We start from the raw sequence: 12757 nt of genomic DNA on the forward strand, positions 1-12757 counted from the left end.
AGAGAAGTGTTTGCACCCACCCATCTTGATGGATACACCTTTATTTCCTCCATTCAGTAATAAAATACACCCCAATACCTAAGCTGAGCCCAAAGAAAGTTAATTGCGTCCAGTCCTAACCTTGAGCCAGGGCTAACTCAAAAATGAATAAAAATATAAAATCCCTATTTCCTACTTAAATGTTCTTAATCTATCAGTTGACAAGTGGGCCACACTGGAAAAAATAAAAAAACATTTCAGAGGAATGAAACCCTGGATTCAACATAGACGTGTAGGATTCAAAAGGCATATTTGCAGTCTATAAAGCCTATTTGTGTAAGACAGGTGTAGCTGGGCTGGGCTGGGCCTAACTAGGATAACATGACTTGAGCCCAAGCCCAACTTGAAAGTTGATCAGGCCCTAAATCATGGGCCAAACTAGTAGATCCAAGCCCCGCCCACGAACTGTGGGGACATCTGGTCCGGGATAGAGCTGTATGCGAGCCAAGTTAGCTTGGTTAACTCGCCCGACTTGACTCGAAAAAGCTCGATTTGACACGAAACTAAGTTCGAGCTGAGCCGAGCTAATTTTTGAGCTCGGAAAAATTTCAAGCTGAGTTCGAGCTTGCCTGAGCTGGATTCAACTCGAATCGACTCGGTGACTCGATCATGTTGACATTGATTTTGCTCGCCGAGTGTTTGATGAAATGAATCAATGAAGTGTTGTTTCGGGTGCATACATCCTCCACGAGATTAGCTAGTGGCGAAAAAGGAATGGATAGTGTTAAAAGAAGAAGAAGAAGAAGAAGAAGAAGAAGAAAGAATTTCACATTGGAAAACTAAACTCAAATCATGATTTTGATGTTGCCCGCCCAATGTTTGATGAAATACCTATGAGCAACTATTTCTGTTTTGTATTATGTGAATATTGGAAGATGACCTTGTGTTAGAGAAAATGTCGCTTTGGCTCGAACTCGGCTCGAATTAGCCTGAGGTGCTGATTGATTTGAGCTGAGCTAACCAAACATGTTCGAGGATCCAGCCGAGCCAAGTTCAAGCTAAGGTTAGCTACTGGCCGAGCTGAGCCAAGCTTGACACGGTTTGACTTGTGTACAACTCTAGTCAGTGATATCCTCTTTAAATGAGAAAAGAGCTTTGATGAGTAGGGCTGTTAATGGGCCGGGCCGGGGGTTGGTCTTGGCTGGATTTTCAACTGTTTCAAAATTCTGAGTTGTAGGCCTAAGCCCGACCCATTGACATCCCGGCATGATGGATGGTATGTAGGCATTAATATAAAAGTAATTCAAATTAACCTGCCCAGATTGTGGGTCCCACTTCAGATATATCACCAACGAAATGTTATACATATTTATCTAACCATCGGATTGGTGGACGTTTATTGGACGGTTAAAAATGAAATGCTCGTATTTCAACAAATAAATGGCCACAGCTTACATGTTAAGATTGTTCAACCAATTAGAATTTGGGACTGCGGGTTAACAAACAGTGGGTCCCAGAACTTCTGCTTTTGCAGTATCTGAGTGCCTGCATATCAAGAGTCATTCTTTGCCAGAGTATCAAACCACTCTCGTTGGATTTGGATTGGGTAGTGGCCCCACCGGCCGGTACCGAGATGTTGTTAGGTTCTGGAAAAGCTATAGAGGCCCACCATGCAAGATGCATGTCTTTTATATATCCACGTGGTCCATTCATTTTAGATCTAATGAATGACTCAAAAAATAGACAGATCTAAATCTGAAGTGGACCACACCACAGAAAACAATGATGATTGAACACCCCCTATTAAAATGTTGTTAAGGCTCGTTGTAATATTTATTTGCCATCCAACTTAGTTGGCTAGGTCAAATATAACCTGAATAATAATAGGAAAATATAAATTACCAATGCTTCACGTGGTTTGGTGGTCCACTTGAGATTGAGATCCGTCTCATTTTTTGCATAATGCCTTAAACCGAGCTGAAAAATGGATGAACGGCATAAGTGAAATACATACATTATCGTGGGGCATACAGCACCAATCAGTACCGGATGTGGATTGGCTAGTGACTCAGCCACGAGCCAATGGATAGTGGTAGGTGCTCTGTGGGCCCCATTATGATGTATGTGTTTCATCCTTGCCATCCATTTATTTTTTTTCAGATCATTTTATTATATAAGCCTAAAAGTAAGGGAGATCCAAATCTCAATTTGACCACATCACAGGAAACAATGTTGATTGAACGCTACGGTTAAAATTTTATTGGAAGACACGAGTTTTGGATCAAACTGATAATTGATTTACCCCTTCATCCAAGTCTGTATGACATACTCAATAGGTTGTATCTCAAATAAACATTACAGTGGCCATAAGAGGTTTTTAACCGTGGACATTCAATCAATACTGTTTTCGTGTGGTGTGGTCCATCTGAGATTTATATCAGCCCAAAATTTGGGATACTTCCCTAAAATGATCTTTAAAAATGGATAGACGGAGTTGATAAAACACATACATCATGGTGGGGCCCACAGATCACAGCGTCGCTAGCTAAACCCTGTCTATCAGTACCAGGTCACCACCGAATCCGTGTCGGAACTGAATCATGCAGGCGTCTGGTCTTTTGCGGACGCGGATTTCCTGGGAAAGCACTTCCCATGAAGTTCCTGCGCAAGGATGCTGGGTGGGACCCACCGTGATGTTTGTGATCAATCCACCCCGTCCATACGTTTTTATAGCTAATTTGAGTACCTGTAACCAAAAATGATGTGTAACCAAAACTCAAGGGAGTCACACGAGAGGGAAATTTGGGGAAAGAAATACGTACCATTGAAACATTTCTGGGCTCCACTATGATGTTTATATGACATCTAAACCGTTTATAAGGTCACTCCCAAGTGAAAACACCGAAAATGTATGCTGATACAAAACTTTTATGGCCATAAGAATGTTTCAACGGTGCTCACCGAATCCCCTGTGTTTCCTCTCTTGTGGCTCACTTGAGTTTTGGATCCACTTCATTTTTTGTCATATGTCTTAAAATGATCTCCTAAAACGTATGAACGGAGTGTATTTCTCACAAACATCGTAGTGGGCCCCACCCAGCATCTTTGCGATACTTCCATTTTTTTCGGTTTTTCTGCTTTCACGCGCGCATGAATCCATGCCAAAACTAACACAAACAAATAAAAATATGAAAAACAGTACTAGATCTGTTCTTTTCATGAGGTTTAAATTAATTATTAGGTATTTTTTTCTATAATATAATGCATTTTTACTTTTATGTGGGCCACACTTATACAGACTAAACAGACGGTTAAGAAAAAACTTTATGGCTCTCCCTTCTTTTTTTTTTCATGCTCTGGCCTAGATGAGATGTAAAATATCCATATTTTCAGGAAGATATATCTAGATAATGTATACTATAAGATAGAAAGGTCAGATTACTAACACGTGTTCTATGTTGGCGCGTGTGACTGTATGTGAATGCGCAGGGCTCTCTCAGACACCTTTTCTATCGGCAAACCCCATCTTTTTCTTTTATTTTTTTATGTTTTCTTTTTCCCTCCCTCTTTTTCTTTGTCATAGATAATGCGATCTCTCTCTCTCTCTCTCGTTCAAAAACAGAAATTATGGAAACTCTTCTTGGATTTGGGGTGTTTGGCTTGCATAGTTCCGAGCTGATTACAAACCCATCATCTCCACTTCCCAACAGAATATCTCCATTCCATCATCTTCAAAGAGTTCCAAGGAAATCTCCAAGAGTTTCAGCCTCCAGAAGCTCTCTTTCTGGTAAAGTTGCAGTTTTTCTCAATTGGGTCTTTTTCCTTTTTGATTTTTATGAATTGGGTTTCCTTTTCTACTGATTTTACTGTAGGTGCTTTCCCTTTTCTAGAAAAGAACCCATTTCTGTCTTTGGGCTTGTTTTCTGTTTTCTTTGGTTTTTTATTTTCTTTTTTGATATTGGAAGTAAATGGAAAGTGGGTCTTTTTTAATGTAAATTTTTTCTATTTTTTTAGAGAATTTTGGAGCTTTTGTTAATATTGTCCATAATCTGTTGTAGGAAGTGAATTAGAATTGTTCGTCATGGAACAATGAAATTGGGTCTGTATTATTATGAAATTATGAAAATGCAGAGTTGGGTGCTCGTCGATTTGGAAATGCAGTGGACTTTTTCTTCAGTAAAATAAGATTGCTCTGTTTTCTTTCCGAAAATGCATTGTTAGCAACTTCTTGAATTAGATATGTATGTGGGTATAAGAAAATGTTGGCATTTTAGCTATGCCAGAGAGGAACTTTTGAGCTTGTTTGGATGCTCAATTGAAATGAATTGTACTATGGGAGTGCTAGTGCAATTTGGTCATTTCCAGTTTATTGGACTAGTAATTGCAGTTCAGTTCAATAGGGCAAGTCCAAAACACGCCCTTGATGTTTTCGTTAGTTTGCCAAGTAAGACAGAGCTGTTGGCTTGGATGACCAAGCAGCATTCTCCATTTTCCAGTTATGTATGTATGAATGCAAATTGTACTGCAGCATAGTTGCCTGCTTCACCATCATTCCGGTGTATATTGTTTGCAGCTTTGCACGTCCCAATAAAACTGAGGAATAATATGAACTGACTACTCGGTTTGCCAAGTCAATAATATGAACTGACTACTCGGTTTGCCAAGTCAATTCGTTATTCATAGGGGTCAAGAGCATGGAATTAAATATTGATTTTGGAGTGCAACAACCTGGCCTGGAAACCTGAATTGGTGTGACTCATCATTAGCTTGGTAGGCTAGGGGTTATACACTTGACTCAGCTAGCATTGTGTGTATATAGTAGTGGCGGTTCACTTAGTTCACCAATACTGAGTCCACTCAGTATCAGACTATTTAAAACCATGGGTTGGAATAGAGTTTCATGTTCTTCTAATTAGGTGCCGCTCCCCCTTCAGACTCATGCTCCCATTCTCGCTTCGTACCTGTTTATACTTGAAAATATTTTGAACAGGCACTTCCCCACACCCACACCCGAATATGGAGCACGCTTTGCGCAAAATGAACTTCTAGCCATGATCCAAATGAACTTGGTAGCTATGATCTTTCCTCTTTTTTTCTTTATAGGTAAGCTGGGCTCAATGATCCCACCTCATATGTGTTGATGTTTACACTATTTTAAAGATATTCCTCCCCTTAGCCTGTAGGCTCATTCAACCAGAGAAGCTTTTGTTTTTTCATCATGAACCGAATACCCCATATGTAACCTAACAACGGAGACTAGTTATCTCCAAAGCCCTGAGATTTCATTGTTTTTGTTAATCTTGAGTGTTAGCTGCTAGGGGCTGCATAATTGAAAATCTTTTTTTTTTTCCAGGAAGTGAACTTGCAGGAGATGACATTATACAAATATTTTTAAGGGAAAGACAGTTCAATGGAGATTTTATATCAAAAGTTTCTGATGCACTTTGGAGAAGGGATGGATTGAATTTTGTTGATGCACAGGCTAATGTAGTGGATGAAATTACTCAGCCATTTGAGGTATGTCATATCTTATGAACTTGGTGATTTTATTTATTATTATTTTATTTTTTGCTGCGTTGGGGGCATCCCATCTCAAAGCCTCTTTAAAATTTGAAACTTAGTGAGCTGAGCATTTATTTGTCCGTTAACCAAGAGATTGGCCAACATACCTCTGTATTTGTTGGACAGATTTTTTAACAAGATCCTAAAATTTTAGCATACTGAATTGCTTCTGATACTGTTTTCAACGCCTAATCTATAGGACTCGGACAATGAGAATCCAGGTGGGTTTTTGAAGCTGTCTAAAACACAGGAATGGGTTTCTGGCAATGACACCCCTCCATTGAATAAGAAAATGGCTGCCAAGGTCTGTTGTTAGATTGCTATCCTTTGAATTTCTGCCGTATTGTAACCCCTTCTATTTTTCAGAAGAAGAAGTGGACTTAATATCTAACTTCTTACTTTTTGCATGCCTAATGACAGGAGTGGCAGAATGATAGCGAAAGAAGGAAGAGAATAAACCTTCTCAAATACGATGCAGTATGATATTTCCTTTCAACTTGAATAGTTTTTCTTTTTCTTTTTCTTTTTTTTCATCATCTTTCGAAGTCTGTTGCTTTTCTTGAACTGGGTTTTGATGTTCTTTGTACCTGCGGAAATCCATGATAACAGATAACAAGAAACTATATGATCCCCGAGAAGATATGAATACTGTGTTTGATTCTTGAGCATATCCATATAAACAAAAATGTATTAGTGATCCAGACAATTGATTTGGTGAGCCTACCATTGATTTGGTCTGCCCCAAAAATCTTACGGTTCATAGATTCCGGACCTCCAATCCTTGGTAATTTTCTTTTGAATATGGACCTTTTAAGTTTTTGCTTAACCATCTAATTCCAGGCAACTGATCTAAGGATTAGGACCAAGGTATTAATAAATGGTTACGTAATGGCCATGGCGGCAGTTATGGGCCTGTGACAGGCTGATATGGACCGATAGTTCTTTCCTGTAAATTATTTTTTACCATTACAGGGCTGTAAAGGCTGTTACAGCCCATGCCATAATGGTCATACAGCCAGCTGTTACACTGGCCATTACCATTACCAAATACCTTGGTTAGGACGACTCCACATAGGCATGGTCTATCCATGTTGGTCCCATCATATTAATGGCCTGGATTACTGAACGGCTCCCCGGAGTCCAAGAACACAAAGTTCCCCAACTTAAGCTAGATGCAAATTATATGGAGTAAGGATTGAATTGAGATTTTTCTTGTGTTATAACCATAGAGCATCCTAGCAAGCATGCTTACAGAGGTACTTCATAGTTAAAGGTATTTGATCCTTAGCAAATTTATCATTAAAAAAAAAAAAAAAAAACAATATCCATTGGTCTTGACAAATATAAAGTTATCAAGATACTAGTTTTTGCTGCTCTCCTTTTCATTCTAATTTGAAATTATGTAGGATGCCTCTGTTTATTCCAAGATATTGTTAGAAGTTCTTAATTTTTCTTGAATAATCTGCACCCTGTTTGACCATTCAGATTTTGGTGAAGGCATAGTTTAAAAACTAAAAAAATTGACTCGATTTGATATCCAGCCAGGTTGGGTTGACCTGAAGACTCAATTTGACTCGACTCAATATTTAAATACCAAAGTAGGGTTAAAATTTTACCAATAGTAGACACTTAAAAGTACAAGTATAAAAATAGGCTTGCAAAATCACAAACCAGCTGTGTGGCTTGCTGATAAAAGCTGGGTTATCGCTTGTTTGAGGTTGGGAGTGGCATTTGTTTTTTTTTTTTTTTATAATAATTATTATTTTTATTTAAAGACTTACTCAGCAAGTGACTCCATTCAAGTCACGCCAAGTCAGCCTGAGTTTGAACCAACCCGATCTCACCAGAGAGTTTCATGGTGACGCAGCTTGATTTCTGGACATGTTGAGTTAACTCAGCCGAGTTTTGGGTTGAGTCACAGAGTTTTAGAACTATGGGTTAAGGTTCCATCAAAACATGTCTAATTAGACCATCTATGATGTTTTAGAATATTGTCAGAACCATCTTGCTCTGTAATTTAAGAGGTTGAGAATGCTCTATAGTTGCCAACAACATTAAGTATTTTCTATGCATGAATATGTTAGTGGCACACTGGCACTTATGCTTGTGGTTGGTTCGCGGCTTTGGGCATTTTTCCAACATGAGAGTATTTTTCCAGTCTTGAAGAAGTACTCTCTTTTTTTTTCTTTTTTTCTTTTTTGGTGTCAGATTTCTGGAAACATTAGTTATTTGGATTGATTCTGACAAACCCATGGGATATGAAGTTCAAGGGTGTATTCATTGGAGTAATTACAGCATCCTCATCAGCAAACATACAGTTTCCTGGTACCCAGGATTCCACACATTGTGGCGGCTATGGTTCAGTGATCCAAACCATTAATCTAATTGGTCCCTCCACAACAGAGGGATCCGTCGAAATGTCCCAGATTTAATGAACTCACCCTTCGATTGGTTACACAAAGTAGATTGTTAAGAGGAAAAAAACTACATCAATATCCACATTCAGTGTAAGAGGTTAAATATCCTCCAGTTAGGATTTTCCAGTCCAGAAGACTTCCTGGGCATCCCCATCCGCGTGGGTCCCATCAGATCAAGCATTTGGAAACAGTACATTTGCTGATGAGCAGGACCCCACAATTTCTCTTCACCAAATTTTGGGCCCATTTGGATACCTCCAAATAAGTTACTTTTTCTACTTAAGAGCAGTAGATAAGTAACTTATTTGAGATAAGTTTGGTTTAAGATCAATTATAAGTAACTTTTTTACTTACGGTTAATCACTGCAGCTTAATAAGTAGAAACCAAGATAAGCTACGTATGTCATAAGTAGCTTATCTTAAGTAACCTATGATCCAAATGCCCCTTTAGAGACATCTTTGGTATCATCCCAGTTTTTTGCATGTGGGTCAGCCCAAATTTCCAAATTCGCAGTGTATTTAGGTTATAGTTGCATTAAGTGTGAAGCAAAGCCACAACAAATTCGGCTGGGGGATCAGGAAAATGTGTCTTTCAAAATAAAAACAAGTATGAATAGGTAGGAAACGGGATTCTGAAGTGGGGATTCAAAGCGGAAGCAGCACCTAGTTAGAAGGATCCTGCAATTAAGATTTGGATTGAAGACCGTCAATGAGACTTTCGAGGAATCAATATATTTGCTATAAATGAAATCGAGCTTGGAAAGATTGTATGCATGGAGAGTATGCGCACATATCACCCACCATCCAACAATTTTGAGTGGGAATCTTAACACCCATATTAAAATGAACTTTTTGATAATTCAATTTTTGGAATGTGTCTAGATTCCCTCAACTGTCATTCAATGATGTGAGATAAGGAAGCTCCCGCCTTCTTGCTCCCTGAGCGCATTGAATTCTTCTCAAAGTAGATTATCTTTTAGAGTCATGAAGTGTTAGAATCTGATAGTGCATCTTGACCTTCTGTTTTCATTCTTCCAGCTTAAGAGGGAATTGTTGCTTTTAACCACGGGTATTGGAACTGCTTGCACCGGATATTGTTTGGTAACCTTATCAGTTCAGGTATGTACTCTGATTTCTGCTTTCACATAACAACAACAGGTAGTTTGGAATTCAAAGGCATCTAATTTGAGTTGTTTACTGCTCATTTTTAAGAATTAAGATCAAGGCCATCGCCGTTTAAAATTTTGGAAGCTGTAGCCTTGCCAGTAGGACATCACTAGGGTGCTACATCCCATCCATTGGACACATGGCATCCATCCACGCCAATCCAGATAGTTCAAATGATGGGCCCCATTGTTGCTTGAGCATAGCCTAAGAAACACATTTCATTGACAGATTAAAATTTAACGACAGAAGATTGTTAAAAATTGTCCTTTGGTGTCATCGGTCAATACTCCATCTTCAATGGGGCCCACATTTTTTAAGGTCCGCAATTAGCCACATGTTCGTGTATGGATTTAGCACTCTGCTAATCACAACCAGACCGCACTGAGGAAGCTACAGTCCACCTGCCATAGAGACAATGATTACAGAAATGCATGATGGACATTTCTCAAATTGGTTGAAATTTGTGGTAGATGCTATGTTTTCAGCCTTGCATTAGATTAGTCCTGAAAAGAGAATCTCACTTTATTCTACTCATGTTCATATCACGTGATTTTCTGCCGACTAACCGACTTCTGTCTTGAACTTACAGGCTGGTGTTAGTTATGCAGCAGGTGTCCTTTTCAGGTTAGTTGAAGCACTTTATTTTCTTTTATAGCTAAACTATGCCATTCTGAACAACTCCAAATTAGAACTTATCTTTTCCCTTTTGTAACATTGCAGTTTTCTTCTACACAACCAAAGCATCATTGAAAAATCTGATCCCAACCTTCCTCACAAACACTAACGTTCCGGTTTCCCATTTCCAGATTTCTATATTCGTTTTGTGCTTCATGCTAGATTATTAACCATAGTTCCAAAACTCACTGAATCTGAGAAGACTCAATGACATGGTCGATTTACCACTACTTGACTTGACTTGAACCGAATCACTCATGTTGAGAACATGTTTTTTCAACAAAGATATAAATAGGGGAGCCAGATTTGATCCCCAAACCTCTAGAAATGAAGTTGATGCTGCTAACCAGCAAGGCCGTTAGTTCGTCATCGCTTTGGCTACTGTTTTTTTTATTACTTATCTAAATATGCCAAATATGCCTATTTGAAATGTTTATTATCCATCTTAATATTTTGAGGGTGACTCCATGGTTGATCTATCCAACAAGCCCCCATCATGGCAGATGGATTTCATATAACTCCTCAGCCGAACCAGTCAGACGGGTCAACCTGGCCTCACTTGGTCAAATTGTCCAAGACTTAACCAACTCGCCCGAGTCGGGTCGCATGGTATGAGACTCATGGTATGTCAAACCAGATTGGCCTGAACCGAGTCCAAGTATGTTCATCCTAGACAAGTCGTCAAACCATGATGGCTGGTCTGATCTTTGACAAAGTGAACATGTTTTCATTGACTGATCACAGTCAAAATCACAAGTAGATTCCAACCTTTATGACATTGCTCTAAAGCTTATCTCGCTTACAGCCTACCCAAAAGAGCAAACACATGAAAACTCAACAAAAAGATCTATATTCAAACACAAACACTAGTGTGCGGATGTCCAAATGCATTGAAGAACAAAACTATACATCTCACACCTCCAGAATGTTTATACATCTCACACCGCTCACTTGTACTGCAGTTGTTTGTATCTTCAGCTCCTGTATCACCACGCGGACAACCTATCCAAGGAAGCAGTTCCTCAGATTTTCATGCAGAAGAAATTGAAAAAGTGAGTCGAGGCAACATACTGTCCTAGTTTTTTCTACTGATGTGATCTCTCTCTCTCTCTCTCTCTCTCTCTCTCTCTCTCTCTCTCTCTCTCTCTCTCTCTCTCTCTCTCCATTGATAAATGAATGGTCCTGATCTGGTTAAAGTATGCTCCATGTACAGCAAGAGACATAAATGACCAACAAAGGTTTTTCCATTTATATTTGTATTCATCTGCAAAGCAGGATTGGGATAAGGAGCGAGGACCTGAGGAACGCATTTGAAAAGACAGTGAATGGTAGTATTGTTGCCCTTTCATCGCCGAGACTCGTAATTCCTGCAGCAATATATGGGTTTTGGGGACTGTCACACAATTTCACTGCCTTTGATTTCCAGGTAGTTTGATGGCATTCTTTAGTGTTTTTTTTTTTTACCTTTCCTCACTGGTTTCTGTATGCTTTAAGCTATTGAATAATGCTACTTCCCCTAAACATCTCTACTGTACACATGGCATTTGCATATGATAATCTGGACCCTCGATTTTGTGGGCTACCACATCAATGGGTCATACCCCAAAAAACATGGCCATCTGACTATGGTAACCATTCCAATTGGGGGCCTGAAAGAACGAGCAATGGGTATATCAACAGGGAAAAACTCATAACAAATCAAATGGTTAGAGTTGTTAATTACTATGATGTTCAGTTTATAGCCACCCATCGAACTGGTGGCCCACCGGATCAATAGTCCCAGCGCTTAACATGTGTAAGATACGAGAGTTGTGTTCATTGATGTTCTTTGTATATCATCCATTTTCACAGCTTGTACCAGCAATGGTGGGAATGTTTGCATACAAAGCTGCTTGTCTAGTTCAAGTTTACAGAGACAATGAGGACCTGAGATTTATATTTCCCGAGAGCGAGGACAGTGTAAGTAACTGAAACAGCTTTTCTTCAACCCCATGAAAGGTCCTAAGCTAGCTCTTCAAAAGTGGCAAGTCATGTCTTGCAGGAAAATTGCTTTTGTTATATATCTCTGAATGTGGATTCCTTGTCTGTCTCCACATTCGAATCTGCAAATGCGTTGTGGCAGAAGTGGTCTAGATCAAATGAAAGAGAAAAAGAATCAGAAATTTTGAAAAGAATAGCCATTGTCCAGATGGGAGAGTTTCTAACGTAACATCCCCGTTCTCTTTCAATAAATTGCAGAAAATTGCCATGAATTCTGAGTTAAACCGCCATGAATTCGGAAAAGTGGCAAGCGTTCGTGATTATTGAATTCTCTCAAAGTGCCCATTTCAACTCACCCAATCTCCATACACTGATGTGGAATTACATGATCCTCAACATGAGAATGCGCATGGCATGCTCAGGTTTTCCTTTTCTTTGCTTTTTTAATTTTTGGGTACATGTGGAGCCCATGGTTCAGATCAGGTCCTATAGTACCCATTCCTCCGAGCTAACCGGGTTTTGGTCTTGCTGGGTCCAGTTTTCGTTCTTCGAGACCCGGTTCGGTTATCCATTGGGACTATAGATTTTCTTGAGCTGGCTTAGGTACAAACAAGAGCATTTACATGGTTGGGCCCACCTAATGGATGTATTACATTGCCATACATATGCCACTTAGACACATGCATGGGTGTAAATAGGCTCTTGTGCATGCATATGGCTTAGAAAACCCGGTGTCCTTGCTAGAATAATCAATATATAGTTATGACATGATAGTATTATGAAAACTAACTGGACCCGGCTTGAACTGTCCTGACCCAATTTTAACTGGTCCAAGTTGATGGACCTAGATCTGGCTAGACCCACTTTTCAACCAGGTCTAAGAAGGTGAGGCCAATACTTGACCCAATTGTCAATGGGTCCCCAAAAGGGGAACCAGACCCATTAAAATCAGTTCGGATCCATATGGTACCCGGGGA

At 39.4% G+C, this 12757-nt stretch overlaps 1 protein-coding gene across 1 annotated transcript; it reads left to right on the forward strand.

Moving 5' to 3' along the window:
• The first annotated feature begins 3565 nt into the window (after positions 1–3565).
• LOC131227495 (uncharacterized) lies at positions 3566–11974 on the forward strand. Its single transcript, XM_058223281.1, has 9 exons — positions 3566–3766; positions 5333–5496; positions 5741–5845; positions 5962–6018; positions 8997–9077; positions 9715–9749; positions 10763–10852; positions 11076–11226; positions 11652–11974. The coding sequence occupies exons 1-9, from the start codon at positions 3607–3609 to the stop codon at positions 11769–11771; spliced, it is 963 nt and encodes a 320-aa protein (XP_058079264.1). The 5' UTR covers positions 3566–3606; the 3' UTR covers positions 11772–11974.
• The last annotated feature ends 783 nt before the right edge of the window (positions 11975–12757 follow it).

This window comes from Magnolia sinica, chromosome 15 (assembly GCF_029962835.1).
Source record: "Magnolia sinica isolate HGM2019 chromosome 15, MsV1, whole genome shotgun sequence".
Lineage (NCBI taxonomy): Eukaryota > Viridiplantae > Streptophyta > Magnoliopsida > Magnoliales > Magnoliaceae > Magnolia > Magnolia sinica.